The 22,051-nt window shown below is 43.5% G+C and overlaps 1 protein-coding gene across 9 annotated transcripts in view; it reads right to left on the bottom strand.

Annotated features, from left to right (window-relative positions):
• Positions 1-22,051, bottom strand: part of LOC110510174 (A-kinase anchor protein 13) — a 156,920-nt gene that overhangs the window by 114,393 nt on the left and 20,476 nt on the right. For all 9 annotated transcript variants that reach the window (XM_036971865.2, XM_090211133.1, XM_090211103.1 and 6 more), the window contains exon 2: positions 7,462-7,505. In XM_036971865.2, the coding sequence (XP_036827760.2) occupies positions 7,462-7,494 (33 nt within the window). In that variant the 5' untranslated portion in view covers positions 7,495-7,505. The remainder of the gene's footprint in view (positions 1-7,461; positions 7,506-22,051) is intronic.

Raw genomic sequence — 22,051 nt, 5'->3', positions numbered from 1 at the left:
GGACTATTGTCCTTATTTTCTATGGTGGAGTAGGTCAGGGCGTGACTGGGGGTTAGCCTAGTTTATTATTTCTATGTGGTATTCGAGTTTTGTTTTTCTATGTTGGTGATTTTGTATGATTCCCAATTAGAGGCAGCTGGTAATTGTTGTCTCTAATTGGAGATCATATTTAGGTAGCCTTTTTTCCACCTGTGGGTTGTGGGATATTGTTTTGAGTTAGTGCACGTAGCAAATCTGTAGTCACGGATCGTTGTTTGTTTCTTGTTTTGTTTATTAGTTTCACTTTAATAAATTATGTGGAACTGTAATCACACTGCGCCTTGGTCTGTTTCTACAAACGATCGCACTGTGTGCCGTTCCCCAAAACCTCTTTTACGCTAATGCTACTCTCTGTTCATCGAATATGCATAGTCACTTTAACCATATCTACATGTACATACTACCTGAATCAGCCCGACTAACCGGTGTCTGTATGTAGCCTCGCTACTTTTATAGCCTCGGTACTGTACAGTCGTGGCCAAAAGTTGAGAGTGACACAAATATTAATTTTCACAAAGTTTGCTGCTTCAGTGTCTTTAGATATTTTTGTCAGATGTTAATATGGAATACTGAAGTATAATTACAAGCAATTCATAAGTGTCAAAGAATTTTATTGTCAATTACATGAAGTTGATGCAAAGAGTCAATATTTGCAGTGTTGACCCTTCTTTTTCAAGACCTCTGCAATCCGCCCTGGCATGTTGTCAATTAAATTCTGGGCCACATCCTGACTGATGGCAGCCCATTCTTGCATAATCAATGCTTGGAGTTTGTCAGAATTTGTGGGTTTTTGTTTGTCCACCCGTCTCTTGAGGATTGACCACAAGTTCTCAATGGGATTAAGGTATCACCTTTGCCCTATGGCAAGGTGCTCCATCATGCTGGAAAAGGCATTGCTTGTCACCAAACTGTTCCTGGATGGTTGGGAGAAGTTGCTCTCAGAGGATGTGTTGGTACCATTCTTTATTCATGGCTATGTTCTTAGGCAAAATTGTGAGCGAGCCCACTCCCTTGCCTGAAAAGCAACCCCACACATGAATGGTCTCAGGATGCTTTACTGTTGGCATAAAAAGGACTGATGGTAGCGCTCACCTTGTCTTCTCCGAAAAAGCTTTTTTCCGGATGCCCCAAACAATCAGAAAGGGGATTCATCAGAGAAAATGACTTTACCCCGGTTCTCAGCAGTCCAATTTGCAGAATATCAGTAAGTCCCTGATGTTTTTCCTGGAGAGAAGTGGCTTCTTTACTGCCCTTCTTGACACCAGGCCATCCTCCAAAAGTCTTCGCCTCATTTTGCGTGCAGATGCACTCACACCTGCCTGCTGCCATTCTTGAGCAAGCTCTGTACTGGTGGTGCCCCGATCCCGCAGCTGAATCAACTTTAGGAGACGGTCCTGGCGCTTGCTGGACTTTCTTGGGCGCACTGTAGCCTTCTTCACAACAACTTAACAGCTCTTGAAGTTCTTGATGATCCGATAAATTGTTGATTTAGGTGCAATCTTACTGGCAGCAATATCCTTGCCTGTGAAGCCCTTTTTGTGCAAAGCAATGATGATGGCATGTGTTTCCTTGCAGGTTACCATGATTGACAGAGGAAGAACAATGATTCCATGCACCACCCTCCTTTTGAAGCTTCCAGTCTGTTATTCGAACTCAAACATTATGACAGAGTGATCTCCAGCCTTGTCCTCGTCAACACTCACACCTGTGTTAATGAGAGAATCACTGACATGATGTCAATTGGTCCATTTGTGGCAGGGCTGAAATGCAGTGAAAATGTTTTTTGGGGATTCAGTTTTTTTTTTTTTTTCACCTTTATTTAACCAGGTAGGTTAGTTGAGAACAAGTTCTCATTTGCAACTGCGACCTGGCCAAGATAAAGCGTAGCAATTTGACACATACAACAACACAGAGTTACACATAAAATAAACAACCTACAGTCAATAATATAGTAGAACAAAAGAAAACAAAAAGTATATATACAGTGAGTGCAAATGAGGTAAGTTAAGGAAATAAATAGGCCATGGCGGCGAAGTAATTACAATATTGCAATTAAACACTGGAATGGTAGATCGGCAGAAGATGAATGTGCAGGTAGAGATACTGGGGTGCAAACGAGCAAAATAAATAAATACCAGTATGGGGATGAGGTAGGTAGATAGATGAGCTGTTTTCAGATGGGCTATGTACAGGTGCAGTGAACTGTAAGCTGCTCTCACAGCTGGTGCTTAAAGCTAGTGAGGGAGATGTGAGTCTCCAGCTTCAGAGATTTTTGCAATTCGTTCCAGTCATGGGCAGCAGAGAACTGGAAGGAAAGACGACCGAAGGAGGAATTGGCTTTGGGTGTGACCAGTGAAATATACTTGCTGGAGCGTGTGCTACGAGTGGGTGCTGCTATGGTGACCAGTGAACTGAGATAAGGCGGGGCTTTACCTAGCAGAGACTTGCAGATGACCTGTAGCCAGTGGGTTTGGCGACGAGTATGAAGCGAGGGCCAACCAACAAGAGTTTACAGGTCGCAATGGTGGGTAGTGTATGGGGCTTTGGTGACAAAACGGATGGCACTGTGATAGACTGCATCCAGTTTGTTGAGTAGAGTGTTGGAGGCTATTTTATAGATGACATCACCGAAGTCGAGGATCGGTAGGATGGTCAGTTTTACGAGGGTATGTTTGGCAGCATGAGTGAAGGATGATTTGTTGCGATATAGGAAGCCATTTCTAGATTTAACTTTAGATTGGAGATGCTTAATGTGAGTCTGGAAGGAGAGTTTACAGTCTAACCAGACACCCAGGTATTTGTAGTTGTCCACGTATTCGAAGTCAGAGCCGTCCAGAGTAGTGATGCTGGACGGGCGAGCAGGTGCGGGCAGTAATCGATTGAATAGCATGCATTTAGTTTTACTTGCGTTTAAGAGCAGTTGGAGGCCACGGAAGGAGAGTTGTATGGCATTGAAGCTCGTCTGGAGGTTAGTTAACACAGTGTCCAGGGAGGCGCCAGAAGTATACAGAATGGTGTCGTCTGCGTAGAGGTGGATCAGAGAATCACCAGCAGCAAGAGCAACATCATTGATGTATACAGAAAAGAGAGTCGGCCCAAGAATTTAACCCTGTGGCACACCCATAGAGACTGTCAGAGGTCCGGACAACAGGCCCTCCGGTTTGACAAACTGAACTCTATCAGAGAAGTAGTTGGTAAACCAGTCGAGGCAATAATTTGAGAAACCAAGGCTGTCGAGTCTGCCAATAAGAATGTTGTGATTGACAGAGTCGAAAGCCTTGGCCAGGTCGATGAATACGGCTGCACAGTAACGTCTCTTATCGATGGCGGTTATGATGTTGTTTAGAACCTTGAGTGTGGCTGAGGTGCACCCATGACCAGCTCTGAAACCAGATTGCATAGCGGAGAAGGTATGGTGGGATTCGAAATGGTCAGTAATCTGTTTGTTAACTTGGCTTTCGAAGACCTTAAAAAGACAGGGTAGGATAGATATAGGTCTGTAGCAGTTTGGGTCTAGAGTGTCACCCCCTTTGAAGAGGGGATGACCGCGGCAGCTTTGCAATCTTTGGGAATCTCAGACGATACGAAAGAGAGGTTGAACAGGCTAGTAATAGGGGTTGCAACAGTTTCGGCAGATAATTTTAGACAGAGAGGGTCCAGATTGTCTAGCCCGACTGATTTGTAGGGGTCCAGATTTTGCAGCTCTTTCAGAACATCAGCTATCTGGATTTTGGTAAAGGAGAAATGGTGGGGGCTTTGGCGGGTTGCAGTGGAGGGTGCCGGGCAGTTGACCGGGGTAGAGGTAGCCATGTGGAAAGCATGGCCAGCCGTAGCGAAATGTTTATTGAAATTCTCAATTATAGTGGATTTATCGGTGGTGACCGTGTTTCCTAGCCTCAGAGCAGTGGGCAGCTGGGAGGAGGTGCTCTTATTCTCCATGGACTTTACAGTGTCCCAGAACTTTTTTGATTTAGTACTACAGGATGCAAATTTCTGTTTGAAAAAGCTTGCCTTAGCTTTTCTAACTGCCTGTGTATATTTGTTCCTACCTTCCCTGAAAAGTTGCATATCACGGGGGCTATTCGATGCTAATGCAGAATGCCACAGGATGTTTTTGTGCTGGTCAAGGGCAGACAGGTCTGGAGTGAACCAAGGACTATATCTATTCCTAGTTCTACATTTTTTGAGAGGGGCATGCTTATTTAAGATGGTGAGGAAGGCAATTTTAAAGAATAGCCAGGCATCATTTACTGACGGGATGAGGTCAATGTCATTCCAGGATACCATGGCCAGGTCGATTAGAAAGGCCTGCTCGCAGAAGTGTTTCAGGGAGCGTTTGACAGTGATGAGGGGTGGTCGTTTGGTCGCAGTCCCATTATGGAAACAGGCAATGAGGCAGTGATCGCTGAGATCTTGATTGAAAACAGCAGAGGTGTATTTAGAGGGCAAATTAGTTAGGATGACATCTATGAGGGTGCCCGTGTTTACTGATTTGGGGTTGTACCTAGTAGGTTCATTGATAATTTGTGTGAGATTGAGGGCATCAAGCTTAGTTTGTAGGATGGCCGGGGTGTTAAGCATGTCCCAGTTTAGGTCACCTAGTAGCACGAAGATGGATGTAGGGCAATCAATTCACATATGGCAGAGGGAGGTCTATAGCAAGCGGCAACAGTGAGAGACTTGTTTCTGGAAAGGTGAATTTTTAGAAGTAGAAGCTCAAATTGTTTGGAGACTTAGATAGTAATACAGAATTCTGCAGGCTATATTTGCAGTAGATTGCAACACCGCCCCCTTTGGCAGTTCTATTTTTGCGGAAGAAGTTACAGTTAGCAATGGAGATTTCAGGGTTTTCCTAAGCCAGGATTCAGACACGGCTAAGACATCTGGGTTGGTAGAGTGTGCTAAAGCAGTGAGTAAAACAAACTTAGGGAGTAGGCTTCTAATGTTAACATGCATGAAACCAAGGCTTTTACATTTACAGAAGTCAACAAATGAGAGCACCTGGGGGGTGGGAGTGGAGCTAGGCACTGCAGGACCTGGATTAACCTCCACATCACCAGAGGAACAGAGGAGAAGTAGGATAAGGGTACGGCTAAAGACGATACGAACTGGCCGTCTAGCACGTTCAAAACAGAGAGTAAAAGGAGCAGGTTTCTGGGCACGATAGCATAGATTCAAGGCAAAGTGTACAGACAAAGGTAAGATAGGATGTGAGTACATTGGAGTTAAACCTAGGCATTGAGTAATGAAGAGAGAGATATAGTCTCTAGAGATGTTTAAACCAGGTGATGTCATCACATATGTAAGAGGTGGAACAACATGGTTGGTTAAGGCATATTGAGCAGGGCTAGAGGCTCTACAGTGAAATAAGATAGTAATCACTAACCAGGACAGTAATGGACAAGGCATATTGATATTAGAGAGAGGCATGCGTAGCCAAGTGAACATATGGGTCCAGTGAGTGGTTGGGCTGGCTGGGGACACAGCGATTCCGACAGTTAGCAGGCTAACAAGCTAACAGTTAGTAGGCCGGGGCTAAACAAGCTAGCAGCTAGTAGACCGGGGCAAGCTAGCAGTCAGCAGGCCGGGTTAGCAAGCAAGCAGTTAGCATGGCTAGCAGTTACAGACCGGACAGGTAAGCTAGCAGTTAGCAGGCCGGGCCTAAACAAGCTAGCAGTTAGCAGGCCGGGTTAGCAAGCAGTTAGCAGGGGCTAGCAGTTAGCAGACCAGGTTAGCAAGCAAGCAGTTAGCAAGGGCTAGCAGTTAGCAGCCCGGGCAGGCAAGCTAGCAGTTAGCAGACCGGGTTAGCAAGCAAGCAGATAGCAGGGGCTAGAACGTTAGCCTTTGGGGGACGTCGCGATGGGGGTGAGTCTGTTTTTGCCTCTTTGTGCGGTGACGTCGATAGACCAGTCGTGGAATTAGTAGGGTTCCAAGTAGCTCTAGGTAGCTAGCAGGCCTAGCTGGTTAGCATAATGGGCCTTCAGCGGGCGTCGGAGGGGCCTGTTGGAATCCTCGGGCAGCCCAGGAGTATACTTCGGTGGTAGCACAGGAGCCCTGGCCGGGCTAGTTTCAAGTTAATTGGTGCTTACTCTGGGATGGAAACGCTACCCAGGAGTAGTCTTCCGGGATTGCGATTAGCTAGTTGTGAAGATCCAGATGAAAATGTTCAGTTTGCGGTAGGAATCCGGGGATAAAAATAACAGGTCTGTTATGCTCTGGTTAGAGTCACATTGTTCGAACTGACGAGAGCTTTCCGAGCTGAAGGTTAGCTGATGACCGCTGGCAATGGTTTGCTGACTGATAGCTTGTAGTTAGCTGGCTAGCTTCAGTTGAGGGATTCCGGATCCGAAGTAAATATAAATACTTTAGGGGAAAAAAGCAGATCCACGCCACATTGGGTGAGGCGGGTTGCAGGAGAGTATTTAGATGTTGAGGTTTAGCAAAATATTTTAAAGGATATGCGACGAAAAAGATGTAAAACGATATATACAATGACACGACAGGACAAAGACGTCTGACTGCTACGCCATCTTGGAGATGGTTTCATTTGCATGGCTTCATTTGCATGGCAAAGAGGGACTTTGCAGTTAATTACAATTCATCTGATCACTCTTCATAACATTCTGGAGTATATGCAAATTGCCATCATACAAACTGAGGCAGCAGACTATATGAAAAGTAATATTTGTGTCATTCTCAAAACTTTTGGCCACAACTGTATATAGCCTCGCTACTGTTACTTTTCACTGTCTTTTTACTGTTGTTTTTATTTCTTTACTTACCTATTGTTCACCTAATATCTTTTTGCACTATTGGTTAGAGCCTGTAAGTAAGCATTTCACCGTAAGGTGAAATACCGTAACACCTGTTGTATTCAGCGCACGTGACAAGTAAACATTGATTTGATTTGAACATGGACAACGAGCTTTAACGAGAGGTACCACCTGCATGTTTTAAAACAGTATAACAAGTTACAGTAACCCACATAATCTAATAACAGTGTTATGTCTCGAGCCCAGCCACCCTTCTGAAATGTGGGCACCACATGCACTGTGTAAATCTAATTAAACATGCTCTAACCCAAGCAAAACACCAACATGCAATTACCCAGGGCAGCAATATAACTCGGCCCACTGGCCCTCACTGTCACAGAGCACAGACAGACTCTATCACTCACTCAAACCAATGTTATTTACACATACATTCTATGTACCATCTATATTATGGATACATTTCTCTCTTTTAGTCTTAGGTTCCTTTAATGAAAATGTCAATATTTAATTTACGTGTCACAAAAACAGAACTCTTTAATATCTATAGAACATGTATTCCAGCAACCATAATAGGTTTTAATGGTTTGAATCCATTTCCCAGATGCACCACAGACAGAAATACGATTTTGGATTAAAGTGGCATACTTACATATAGCGGAGCTTGCTGTGGATTTAGTTTCATGACACTGGACACTGTGGAGAGAAGAGGGAGAACATCAGAGTTAATAAATATAGTAAACCCAAAAGCAGAGGGCAGCATGAGGTAAGCAGCAATTATATAGTCTTACACTATCACTTCTCTGTGTCAGCTCCACACAACAGGCCAACAGCCTAAGTCAGACCATGGAAGGCGGTGTGGCTGCAGCAGCACTAGCCTTGGGTCCAGACGAGGCATTTATTAATCCTAAATCAGACCATGGAAGGCGGTGTGGCTGCAGCAGCACTAGCCTTGGGTTCAGACGAGGCACTTATTAATCCTAAATCAGACCATGGAAGGCGGTGTGGCTGCAGCAGCACTAGCCTTGGGTCCAGACGAGGCACTTATTAATCCTAAATCAGACCATGGAAGGCGGTGTGGCTGCAGCAGCACTAGCCTTGGGTTCAGACGAGGCATTTATTAATCCTAAATCAGACCATGGAAGGCGGTGTGGCTGCAGCAGCACTAGCCTTGGGTCCAGACGAGGCACTTATTAATCCTAAATCAGACCATGGAAGGCGGTGTGGCTGCAGCAGCACTAGCCTTGGGTTCAGACGAGGCATTTAACAGACCAATCAGGCCTAATAACCGTCATTAAGGGCACATTACAGAAATGTAGCTGCCTATGCCTATAATGGCTACCCTGTTCTTCCTTTTTCTCTGTTCCCTAAACTAAGGAATCTAGCTGCTTTCTTTGTCTGTATAGAACACTGCAGATAGAGAGAGACCATTCCTGAGGTTTGGGATTTTGTTGTTAATGATTAAGGTCTAAATATTTTAGCATTTTCTATGCTGTTTTCATGGACTACAGGTTGAAAAAATGTCTGTGAAGATGTGGTGGACCTTGACTCTGATCAGCTGAGCACTTTACATATGTACAGTCGTGGCCAAAAGTTTTGAGAATGACACAAATATACATTTTCACAAAGTTTGCTGTTTCAGTGTCTTTAGATATTTTTGTCAGATGTTACCATGGAATACTGAAATATAATTACAAGCATTTCATAAGTGTCAAAGGCTTCTATTGACAATTATATGAAATTTATGCAAAGAGTCAATATTTGCAGTGTTGATCCTTCTTCTTCAAGACCTCTGCAATCCGCCCTGGCATGCTGTTAATTAACTTCTGGGCCACATCCTGACTGATGGCAGCCCATTCTTGCATAATCAATGCTTGGAGTTTGTCAGCATTTGTGGGTTTTTGTTTGTCCACCCGTCTCTTGAGGATTGACCACAAGTTCTCAATGGGATTAAGGTCTGGGGAGTTTCCTGGCCATGGACCGAAAATATCAATGTTTTGTTCCCCGAGTGACTTAGTTATCACTTTTGCCCTATGGCAAGGTGTTCCATCATGCTGGAAAAGGCATTGCTTGTCACCAAACTGTTCCTGGATGGTTGGGAGAAGTTGCTCTCAGAGGATGTGTTGGTACCATTCTTTATTCATGGCTGTGTTCGTAGGCAAAATTGTGAGTGAGCCCACTCCCTTGCCTGAAAAGCAACCCCACACATGAATGGTCTCATGATGCTTTATTGTTGGCATGACAGGACTGATGGTTGCACTCACCTTGTCTTCCCAGGACAAGCTTTTTTCCAGATGCCCCAAACAATCGGAAAGGGGATTCATCAGAGAAAATGACTTTACCCCGGTCCTCAGCAGTCCAATCCTTGTACCTTTTGCAGAATATCAGTAAGTCCCTGATGTTTTTCCTGAAGAAAAGTGGCTTCTTTGCTGCCCTTCTTGACACCAGGCCATCCTCCAAAAGTCTTCCCCTCACTGTGCGTGCAGATGCACACAACAATTGAACCGCTCTCCTTGACGTTCTTGGTGATCCAATAAATGGTTGATTTAGGTGCAATCTTACTTTAGGTGCAATCCTTGCCTGTGAAGCCCTTTTTTGTGCAAAGCAATGATGACGGCACGTGTTTCCTTGCAGGTAACCATGATTGACAGAGGAAGAACAATGATTCCAAGCACCACCCTCCTTTTGAAGCTTCCAGTCTGTTATTCGAACTCAATCAGCATGACAGAGTGATCTCCAGCATTGTCCTTGTCAACACTCACACCTCTGTTAATGAGAGAATCACTGACATGATGTCAGCTGGTCCTTTTGTGGCAGGGCTGAAATGAGGGACTTTGCAATGAATTGCAATTCATCTGATCACTCTTCATAACATTTGACTCATTTCAGGAAACTAGGCGTATGTCGTGCGTCACTACTTCACAGGATAGCCATTTGAACGTAAACTTTTTTTTATTTTATCCAAATGCGTTTTTCGGCAGAAATGCCTTCTGGAACATGTGAACTTTCATGTGCCTTAATAACAAACGTGCATGCCATCTGTAAATACGAATAAAATTGTAAAATTTTATTGATGAAAATGATGAGCCTAGTTGGTTTAGCCACAGAAAAAGAGAGCAACCTTGCTGCTAGTCATTATTGGCTGAGATAATGAGTGGGCCGGACATGCCGAGAGATGAGTTCAGATTGGCCTGCCATGTAGCATGCGTCTGGCTGTAAAATGTGCTGGTCAGGATGTGTAGGTAATAATTTCTAACTCTGCTTTTTGAAAGATATCACATAGCAGAAATGCAAAAGTGTTGCTCTCTACTTCCTGGAGGACCGAGTTTTGAAATCTTGAGATGTGGAAAATTCTGGCAATGATTGCAAATATGCAGATGAAGTCGAAAAGAGAACATACAAAAGGCTGTTGTATAAAACACGGTCTCCCAATTACATCTTCAAACTAAGGCAACAATGGCTTCCATGGGAGAAGTGTCCATACATGTATACGGGTAAGAGTCTAGCTAACTATATTTCCCGATATTACACGTTTCTAATTTTGTCAGAAAGTCATTTTCATTTCAAGTTAAAGCGTACTGTTAGCTAGCTAGCTAACGTTAGCTGGCTGGATGGCTGGCTCGCTAGCTAACGTTACGTATATGATCCGTGTAGTAATATTATTCATATCTCATAGCTATTTGCATTGCTAGTTATAGCCTAATGTTAGCTAGCTAGCTAACATTGAACCTGGTTGGTTAGCTACCAGAAGATTCATGCAGGGTAGTAACGTTATGAGTTGGTATTATGGCTCATTGTTTAGCTAGCTAGCTACATGTCTAAGCAAAAGACTCCACTATGCAAGTAACCATTTTAATAAAATGATGTCACTGCGACAACTGTTGATAGACGTAGTTGGTAAATTCGCTCTGATTTCAGAGCTCTCTCGTCTGAGTGTGCCAGAGTGCAGAAAAACTGACGAATTTACGAATGCTCAACACCCGTTGAATATGGCCGGTGTCAGTAAACGTTGGCCAAAAAAGCATAACTAAATTGTTGCCAGCAGCACAGTTGCAGTCACCAACGCTCTGAATAACATAACAACAGCCTAACCGACTCTGCTGGGGTGAGTAAAATGAGCTGTTCCCTCATTTATGTCAGGAAGTAGCTAGTAAGCTAGCCAACATTAGCCAGTTAGCTTAGGAATTGTTAGGTCAGAGCGCTCGGATCAACCCTACTCCTTGGACAGAGCGTCCAGTGTGTGCTCTGAACGCTCCGAGAGCGAAACGCTCTGAATTTACAAACGGACAATCTGACAACGCTCTGAGATTATGAATGCCCAAAGCGAACTCTGAGCACACTCTGGTACTCCAGATTGACTTTACGAACACACCCGTAGTAAAAACCAGCCTTTAGTCTTGAAATCTTTGGTTGTTTAGTACATGGCCTCATGCGAATCCTTAAAGAGATGGTTTGGGGCTTAGGCTTAAGAGGGTGTGAACGATTCTGAATGGGTGTAGACAAAGAAGAGCTCTCTGGTAAGTGTATCAAAACATTCAAGGACAATTTTCTCAAAAGTGAGGTTACAAGTTTATCAACTTTCAAAGCAGAATTAATTTCCTATTTTTCCTCAACTGTAGTGTATGATGTACCATTTTCTAACTCTGAGTCTCTGCTTTTATCCAATGTAAAAAACACTATTTAAAGTTTTGCTACATAAGACCGAATTGAGCCGGTCCATTAAATGCAAACTCTGATCCCGGGTCAGCTGATCTGTGTGACGAGGCTCTGTTCAAAGCAGCAACAGGAAGTGTCTCCATTGAAAAGTGAACAGAGAGGCCTAACAGGCCTGGATGGCACAAGCCCTGCCATTCATCCCAAACATATCACTTTGCATGGCAAGTAGAGACCCATAGATATGCACAGGCAGACAGGCAGGGAAACTGTTATGGCCCAATAAATACAACACAGACAATGTTGCACTGCAGTGAGCAATGGTAACTTTTAAAGAGACAGTAGCATTAGTTTCCAACTCAATACTTATTTCCTCTTTAGCATTACTTCATCATGTACTATGAACTCACTTTGAACTTGCACCAGTTGTTATATTGTATTTGATCAATGCATAAAATCACACACACAAACAAACACGCATGAAGCTGCCTGCCTTCTACACAACACAGAGTGACTGTGACACAGACCTCACTTCAGGTATATGTTTTGAGAGAACAGAGCAGGCCTGAGAATATGTGCATGTGCCCTTTCCATGCTTTGGAATCTCAGTGTGCTGCTGAGTGTGATACCCATGTGCAACAGGGTGTGGGCTTTAACCAGCTAAACCTAGGCATGAAAACATCTATGCACCACACACAGTAGGCCTTACTCAGTCCACAGCAACACTGACTGAACTAGTCGCAACTAGCCTCCTTATTGTATCATTGAGGAGAATGTTCTCTCTTGTCAATCCATTAGGGCGTACTTTTTATCTGTGAAGCAACCATTCAATGGGAGCTGAGTAAATGGAAAAACCTTCCTCCTCATTATCTTGTCCACCTTCTGTCTACTTCAGATGATAATCCACCCCCCCCCCACTATTGTTTAGCAATCAGCCTCAAGTCACGTTCTGCAGGGGGGAGTTTAAAGAGGCAATCTGATTATTGAGTCCCAAGTCACACACTGTACCCATGCCCACTGACAAAATGAAAAACTGATTTGTTTTTGGAAGAATATATGACTTTAAACTGAATTGCAGTCCTGTAGGTGCCGGTCACTCACATAAAGTGTCTCTCTAATCCTTCATTGTGATGTCAAACTCCCAGTTATAATTCCCTTTAAAACCACCAGCACAACTGCACAGACCATAGCCCTGCCTGCCCAACCCCCACTATAAGCCACTGCTGCAGCTTGAGCACCAGCCCCATTCTACCCCTTCCCTCATCAAAGCCCCTGTTCCAGTCCCAGCTTAACCCCCATGAACCCTCAAAGTGAGTAAAAGCCCCAGCCTCATCCCCAGTCCCCATAAATTATTTTGATTAGCTAATGTTACCTTGCTAGCTAATGTTACCTAGTTCTGTAGCATATATTATAATATGAATTACACTGCATGATAACACAACTGTACTTTTATATTCATATGGGAGAGGTAAATGTTCATAATTGATATGCTAACATTACTTGATCATGAAGCATGCTGTTAGTTAGCTAGCTAGCCAGCAGGAGTGAGCTGTATAGCCTATTTTCAGCTAATTTAAGTGTAGGGATGAGAAAATAAACACTTTAATTGTCTGCACATGCTTGTGGATTGTTGCATTATTCAAGAGTGTAATGTGGTTTGTTTGCATTATTCAATATTGCAACATGTTATAGAAGAAAAGTTGCTCGGATTGTTAAATAGTTTGTGCTTACTGGCTCGTGGCTACTGGGATATTTACGGTCAAAATGAGCTCCGGACCAAGAATGTCGCATTGCCAGCCACAACGAAAGGTAAGGATTTAATGTGAATTGAAAAGTAGAAATCTCTTTTGCCACTCCACTCCTCAGACTTCCTCTCTCATAGTGGGAATAGGGCCTTAGACCCAGCCACATGCTGACCCCCTGCCACAAGCGTCAGACAGCCTGATGCTGTTGGCCTCACACTCACTAAACAGGTGCTGATTTAAAATGGAACTCATTGCAAATACATCATCAGCTTGTCCACATACTGAGCAGTGAAGTGATCACCACCAGCAAGGAACATCTCAATCTCTGCCATTAGCCAGGACCAGGCAGAGACAGTTTGTCAGAAGGAGGAAGAAAGTCCTGACAGAGTGCTGTACGGTGAGCTGCTGAACATGGCTACAGAGGGGAGATTAAGAATGACGAAGGAAAAGAAACCGCAAACAGACAAAAGTGGCTCCCTGAAGTAGAAAAACACTATAGGATGGGCCAGGAGAGCGACTGTAGCGGCAAACAGCAGAATCAGCAAGGCTGCGGTTTTCCGCACCATATCCATGTCTAAAGGCATTCACAAAAAAGTAGAGAGGGGGAACTGTTGTTTGTGTGCCTTGGCTAGCTCTCTCTGGCACCGCTGAAACTCGACCCGTACATTTGGTCTGCTCCAAAACCCCATAAACCCAATAAAAAGCCGACCATTTCAGAGGGGGAGAGGCCAGGACAGGACAGGAAGTGGGGATTCAAATAGAGGGTATGGACAACAAGCAGCTCAGAGTCAGCTCCTCCCAGCATCATAAGTCTGGAGGAGTGAGGGGGAATCCATCATGGGGCAGGTCATGCTCACTGTTCCTGGGACAGTTTCTAGTTCTTTCCTCCGTAAATGGTACTACTGTTGGAGTCAGATACACAAACAAGTTAGAGGGATAATCAGCTGTCTCTAATTATACACATTGATCTCATCCTGATGCCCTAAGTCCTCACAGTCCAGTCTTGCAGACAGAAAGACAGACGGACAGAGGGATGGACACACACAGCCCTATACCTACTGACTCACACAGACAGAGCTTGAACTCTGACCTGTAAAGCGTCTGGACATCAACTGCTGTCAAAAAAGCTGTAAGGAGAGATGCTAGTAGGGTTGTCCCAGACTAAAAAAAAATCTTGGTCGACCGAGAGTTGTCTGTTTCGACCAACCGATTGTTAGAAATGTTCAAACCTGTATTTTTCCATATATAGACACACCCTATGTTTGAATAAAATCAGCTATATGTAGGCTAATGAGCTTGTCTGATGCTTTAAGCACTGCAATGAAAAATGAAGACACACAAATTACTAAAGAGGGAGCCAGAGATCAATACGGCCTAACCAGAAAAAAAAGAAAAAACTTTTCCTGACCCCTTTCCTTCCGCTGCCCAGTTAACCTCCTGATGTTGCTGGTAATAGGCTACACCAGCTGTCTGCAACCTTTTCCATTTGGAAAGCCAAGTTATCCTAACATTTCTACTGATCTGCGTGCCAGTTATGATTTTTACATGCACATTTTTGTGGAACAGTTTAATTTAATTTAAAATAAAGTGTTCATATCTCAAAATCAAATGTCATGTGGTTAATCAAAATTCTAAATGAAATTATATAAATCTAAAAGTAACTTCTATTGCATTGCCAATATGTAAAATAGCCAACATAAAGCTAACAAATAAAAACATTGCAGCCCGCAGGTAAAAAATATCTTGATTAAAATAAATATCCTATAAATCACATTGGCTACGTATGGCCTATCTGCAAGGAACTTGAAAAATTGTATCAACTATGTATTAACTTGGTCCAGCCCGAAGCAGTGCTAGCAAACTTGCAACATTGTATAAAATATAAGGGATAAGAAGTAAATTAGGTAGGCTTATTTTCTGAAGTTTCCACCAGATCAGAACATTACATTTTTTGTTTACTTGCTGTTTGAGGCAAAGAAAAAAAATACTTTGAGAATCTCCACAACGTGTCAACTCCTACACCAACAAAGGTAAGACTGTAATAATAATACAGTGCATTCGGAAAGTATTCAGACCCCTTGACTTTTTCAATATTTTGTTATGTTACAGCCTTACTCTAAAATGGAATAAATAAAACATTCTGCTCATCAACCGACACACAATACCCCATAATGAAAACAGATTTTTAGAAATGTTACAATAAAAAACAGAAAGTCCTTATTTCCATAAGTATTCAGACCCTTTGCTATAAGACTCAAAATTGAGTTCAGGTGCATCCTGTTTGCATTGATCATCCTTGAGATGTTTCTACAACCTGGAGTCCACCTGTGGTAAATTCAGTTGATTGGACATGATTTGGAAAGGTCCACACATTTCTATATAAGGTCCCACATTTGACAGTGCATGTCAGAGCAAAAACCAAGCCATGAAGTCGAAGGAATTGTCCCTAGAACTCCAAGACAGGATTGGGTCAAGGCACAGATCTGGGGAAGGGTACCAAAAAACAGAATTGAAGGTCCCCAAGAACACAGTGGCCTCCATCATTCTGAAATGGAAGAAGATTGGAACCACCAAGACTCTTTCTAGAGCTGTCCGCCTGACCAAAATGAGCAATTGGGGGAGATGGGCCTTGGTCAGGGTGGTGAACAAGAACCTGATGGTCACTCTGCCAGAGCTCTGGAGTACCTCTGTGGAGATGGGAGAATGTTCCAGAAGGACAACCATCTCTGCAGCACTCCACCAATCAGGCCTTAACGGTAGAATGGCCAGACGGAAGCCACTCAGTAAAAGGCACATAACAGCACGCTTGGAGTTTGACAAAAGGCACCTCAAGGACTCACAGACCATGAGAAACAACATTCTCTGGTCTGATGAAACCAAGATTTAACTATTTGGCCTGAACGCCAACAGTCACATCTGGAGAAAACCTGGCATCATCCCTACGGTGAAGCATGGTGGTGGCAGCATCATGCTGTGGGGATGTTTTTTCAGTGGCATGGACTGGGAGACTAGTCAAGATCGAGGGAAAGATGAAGGGAGCAAAGGACAGAGATATCCTTGATGAAAACCTGCTCCAGGGTGCTCAGGACCTAAGACGGGAGCGAAGGTTCACCTTCCAACAGGACACCGACCCTAAGCACACAGCCAAGACAAGGCAGGAGTGGCTTCGGGACAAGTCTCTGAATGTCCTTGAGTGGCCGGACTTGAACCTGATCAAACATCTGGAGAGACTTCTGGAGAGACCTGAAAATATCTGTGCAGTGACGCTCCCCATCCAACCTGACAGAGCTTGAGATTACCAGCAGAGAATAATACAGGTGTGCCAAGCTTGTAGAGTCATAACCAAGAAGACACAAGGCTGTTATCGCTGCCAAAGGTGCTTCAACAAAGTACTGAGTAAATTATCTGAATAGTTATGTATTGTGATATTTCTAAAAAAAAAAATTGATTTGTCATTATGGGGTATTGTGTGTAGATTAATGAGGCAAAAAAAAACTATTTAATCTATTTTAGAATAAGGCTGTAACGTAATAAAATGTGTGAAAGGTCAAGGGGTCTAAATACTTTCCGAATGCAATGTATATTGAATGCATTAACATAAATCACCATAACAAAACAAACATTGTAGATTAGAAATGATGGGAATTAACAGTAAATGTACCACTGGTGATTTGGACACATATGTTTCATGTTAGTTGCAGATGAACCTGCAGGGCTTCCGTAGTAAATTTGTGTTCCCTGATATTAATCCTTAACAACAGGCCGGTGCATGACAGAGCGTTGCCTGGAGATTATTCTATATATCCAGAGAAATACCCGTTACTAACCTATAATAACATCTGATCTTCAAAGGGAGTGAGAGAAGAGGGCCTGGCTCGCTGCTACTGCCCTGAAGTTGTAGTTGTTGCACAATAGACCACAGAACGAGTTCAGCCAGCGTAAACTAATACTGTTCTGCGTAAAAAAATTGCTGCTATAAGTTATGCAAGCAATGTTTTTATTAATATAACACTTACTTTCTCCGCTATACAATCCGGTTTCCGAGCTGGTTTCCAAACTACTTCTCAGATAGAGTTCAGTGTGTCAAATCGGAGGGCCTGTTGTCCGGACTTCTGGCAGTCTCTATGGGGGTGACACAGGGTTCAATTCTTGGGCCGACTCTTCTCTCTGTATATATCAATGATGTCGCTCTTGCTGCGAGTGATTCTTTGATCCACCTCTACGCAGACGACACCATTCTGTATACATCTGGCTCTTCTTTGGACACTGTGTTAACAAACCTCCAGACGAGCTTCAATGCCATACAACACTCCTTCCGTGGCCTCCAACTGCTCTTAAATGCTAGTAAAATGAAATGCATGCTCTTCAACCGATCGACGCCTGCACCCGCCTGGCCGACTAGCATCACTACCCTGGAAGGTTCTGAATTAGAATATGTGGACAACTATAAATACCTAGGTGTCTGGCTAGACTGTAAACTCTCCTTCCAGACTCATATTAAGCATCTCCAATCCAAAATGAAATCTAGAATCAGCTTCCTATTTCGGAACAAAGCATCCTTCACTCAAGTATAAGTCTTTGCTAGGTAAAGCTCCGCCTTATCTCAGCTCACTGGTCACTATAGCAGCACCCACCTGTAGCACGCACTCCAGCAGGTATATTTCACTGGTCATCCCCAAAGCCAACACTTCTCTGCGGCCAATGACTGGAACGAATTGCAAAAATCATTGAAGTTGGAGACTTATATCTCCCTCACTAACTTTAAGTGTCAGCTGTGAGAGCAGCTTACCGATCGCTGCAGCTGTACACAGACCATCTGTAAATAGCCCATCCAACCAACTACCTACCTCATCCCATATTTGTTTTGTTTTTCTGCTCTTTTGCACACCAGTATTTCTACTTGCACATCCTCATCTGCACATCTATCACTCCAGTGTTAACTGCTAAATTGTAATTACTTCGCCACTATTGGCCTATTTATTGCCTTACCTCCTTACTTTATTTGCACACACTGTATATAGATTTTTCTATTGTGTTACTGACTGTATGTTTTTTATCCCATGTGTAACTCTGTGTTGTTGTGTTTGTCGCACTGCTTTGCATTTTGCTTTTTTTTCTTGGCCCAGGTCGCAGTTGTAAATGAGAACTTGTTCTCAACTGGCCTACCTGGTTAAATAAAGGTGAAATTATTATAATTATTATTATTTTTGGTATTTTTGGTTTTGCATTTTCATGCCAAAAATTTGCATCAGCAGCAAAAAGGACCAGCCACTCATTCTGCACTTGAAAACATTTGAGTAAAAAGCGAGAAAGTGCTTACCGGTATTGTAATGCCGATAATGGCTTTACTCAGTAATGGAGCACGTAGTCTGACAAACCACGACACAACTAACATATTTACTCTGTTTGTGTACATCCTTGGGTTGTTGTCTCAGTCTATGTGGATGAGTGGAGTGTGTGTGGAGTTGATTTGCTCTGCAACCACAGCTTCAGTGCCCTCAGTGGTGGTGGCCATGTTGGGTAATCAGTAAACAGAGGAATTGTGGCACATACCTCAGTGTGGTAGAATGAGACATTGTTCCGCAACAAGAACAAGGTCAGTGAGTTTAACTTGATTTATTAATCTGGTGAAACACAGACCCGCAACACAGATAGTTAGAGCAGGCTGCAGAGTCTCTCAGGTTAAAGACCTAGAAGTAGAGTATCCCACTAAACAAAAACAGACAACTATGGTCAATCCCAGAATGAGTGGAGAACTCTGTGGAGTTCAGCAACTAAGGCCAGACACCTGTTTGTTTAGTCTGAGTAAATACATCAGACCACAGACTCCTCAGTGCTAGTCTCTACCTCTGGTCTCTGTTACCTCTGGTCTCTTTTAGGGAGGCATTAACTGCACTGAAACTGACTATTTCTCTTTAAAAAATCATAAAATATTAAAGTTCTGCTGCAGAACTAACATACTGCAAATCAAATGCAAGGGAGTACCCCGGCAGTAAGTCTAGAGAGAGAGACAGTATTGATGTACTGTAGCTCAAGCCTAGGTAAGTCAATTCCCTATTGCACTACACAATTACCAGGGAGGGATATTAGTGTGGATGTGGATGATGCTGAGACAACAGCACTACACAAAGCCTGAAATAGCATTAGGTGATTACGGATTAGCTGGCTAACGCTAACCCATTTATTACATTAGGTTAGCTTTAACCCTCTCATCTGCACAATCCATCCCAACAGAGAAACAAAAAACTATGAATGGATGATAAGGACTCCCATGTCTTTCAACACAACACAATTACCGTCATTAGTTATTATATGAAAAGTATGGCAGCTATGAGGTATCATGGTATAAGAACACGGCTGGACCCCTGGTACAGACTCTCATGCTATTACATGTGCATGCCTTCGTCATGGTGGAGGAATGCATGAACAATCTGAGCTACTGGGGCTGATGTTCATTCACAAGGGTCTGCAGAAATAGTTTGGATGTCAATGTCCCTCCCGATGGTGGTGTTGTTGCTGCGAGTCTGTGTGTGTATTTACAGAGCCGACTCAGAGGGATAACAGTGCATTGGGGGCTGATGGCGTCAACGCGCACACACACACACACACACACACTTGTGACATTAACAGGATGTAGCATGTGTCACTCTCTAAGGAACTTCCAAGTGGAACATGGGAAAACCTTTGTACTGTGGACCAGTCAGGCCCTCTGAGAGGTCAGGGGTCATGTGCACCATCTCCTGCAGATTGCAGCATTACATAACTGGTTGTGTACCTGATAGCCATATGCAAGACAACAGAGTACATAGCAAAGACTATGGGCTATCTGAATTATTCTTAATCAAAGCCTGGTATCTCTCTAACTATGACCAAGCCATCATGTGGTGGGAACAAATCATTATGTTAGGTAATGTTTACATTAAAGAGATTCTCCGGTAGGTTTGTATATTTTCTTAGCCGGTAGTTCTGAAAGTAGTGCTCAAGAGCCAAAAGTGGTACTAGCCTCCAATGCTCCGGAGCATGTCTCTAAGCACCGGAAGCATTCACTAGACTTGGAAAAGACCAGCTTAAGTTGAGACCTTCAAAGCGCTCCAGCATATCTACTCTACCATGACAGGATTCCAATGTTGGCAAATCATTCTTTATGCATTCAATACCTTTCTTATTTATTACACTTGTTTACCATAGACCGGGGGGGGGGGGGGGGGGGGGGGGGGGGGTCTGTAAGAAGTCACCTTGGCCTTTACATGATACCATTGGCACCACTGTGACTGAGTTAATGGCAAGGTAATATTTCTAACACACACACACATACACACACACACACACAAAGGTGGAACATTGGCCCAGATTTTGTTCGTACAAGGAGTGATTAGATTGCATATCTGGCTTAATCATTTCACTTCAGTCACACTTTGTGATTTTAGCTGCCTGTCTCACCTCCTGGAGCTCAACAAATCAGCTGTCTCACAGTTAAGGTCTCCATGCCGACAGACAAACAAAAACAGCTCAGTTAGGATATCCCTGCTGCAAGTCAATCCCGGGATATCTAAATGGAGCCCTAGCCATTAAGGGAGTTAGGGAACTGTAGTGCTGGTAAATCAGAAGGGAATATATAACAGCTACAGCTGGCACAGGATCATCATGTAGCAAGGCCAAGACTGCTTTCAGATATATTCAATGTCCTAAAAAATGACCCAACAACTGATGATTGATCTCACTGTTAATGCGTTTTGTAATACAATAGTGTCTAATCAGTCTTCAGACCAATAGCCTGGTGGAACACTGAACAGCTAAGAGTCAAGCAGAAATAGCCTGATGCTCACTGTGTCTAAATCAGTCTCTGGTGCTGTAAACAAGCCTTCTTCGTTTGGGGTCATGGCCTGTGTGCGACTGTGTGTTCTGAGGGTGGGACAGAATCTGTTCAGGTCAGCAGGACAGGAATATGGTTTGATGGAGTTAAAGTTTAACCAGAGACCTGGTTAATGCTCACCCCATTGGTAACTGCAGGAGAAACTAGCCTCCCACAAACCACCATGAGCCACCTCTCCTCCAGAGGGAAGGGGAAAATAAGAAGACAAAATGGAACATGTAGCATCTCTAGAGATCAGGTTTGGTATAGCAATTATTCAGAGTGCAAATAAAAATTATATATATTTTACTTTTAGTTTCTACGATGAGGTAAAACAATGTAACGGGACATCTTTGAAGTAAACATGGGTCTTCTTAAAAAGGTTTGGCATTTGAGTGGCTGCTCTGAACCAGTGAAGGGTTTTGGTGGAATGCATACCAAGGATGGAGAACACTCAGAACAGACGGAGCATCTAAAAGGAGCCTGATAACCGCCTGTTCTGAAGATGGCGGTGCCCAAATTTAGAGATCGCTAAGAGCTTGTTGAGAGGCTTTCATGCCAGCAAGAATCACTGGTGCACAGAAGAAAGCAAGGCTCTGGGGATGTTAGAGGAGGAGTGGTGGGAGATAAAGTAAGATGAGGATCAGCCCTTGAACTGCAGGTAAAACAATCCAAATGTTGCTACACTCCTGCCGGAGCGCTCATCGGTTTTCCTCAAGTCAGGACAGAGGAGCAATAGAGGTTTCCTATTGGTTGAGAGGATCTGCCTACATGGGCCCTACTTTAATAGATATCAGGATATGTACCATAAATGACCCCGCCTCTACACACAGCTGTGACTGACCAGCAGAGCCAGAACTCAACTCACAGACCCAGAGGGGTGTCCAGGAGTCTCCCTCCACAGCAGACTTATTCTCAGTCACTGCAGTCCCTGGTTCGAATCCAGGTTGCATCACATCCGGCTGTGATTGGGAGTCTCATAGGGTGGTGCA

This window comes from Oncorhynchus mykiss, chromosome 1 (assembly GCF_057628025.1).
Source record: "Oncorhynchus mykiss isolate SJ-2025 chromosome 1, ASM5762802v1, whole genome shotgun sequence".
Taxonomy (NCBI): domain Eukaryota; kingdom Metazoa; phylum Chordata; class Actinopteri; order Salmoniformes; family Salmonidae; genus Oncorhynchus; species Oncorhynchus mykiss.
The sequence above is the reverse complement of the archived record's forward strand: the minus strand, read 5'-3'. Positions and strand labels throughout refer to the sequence as shown.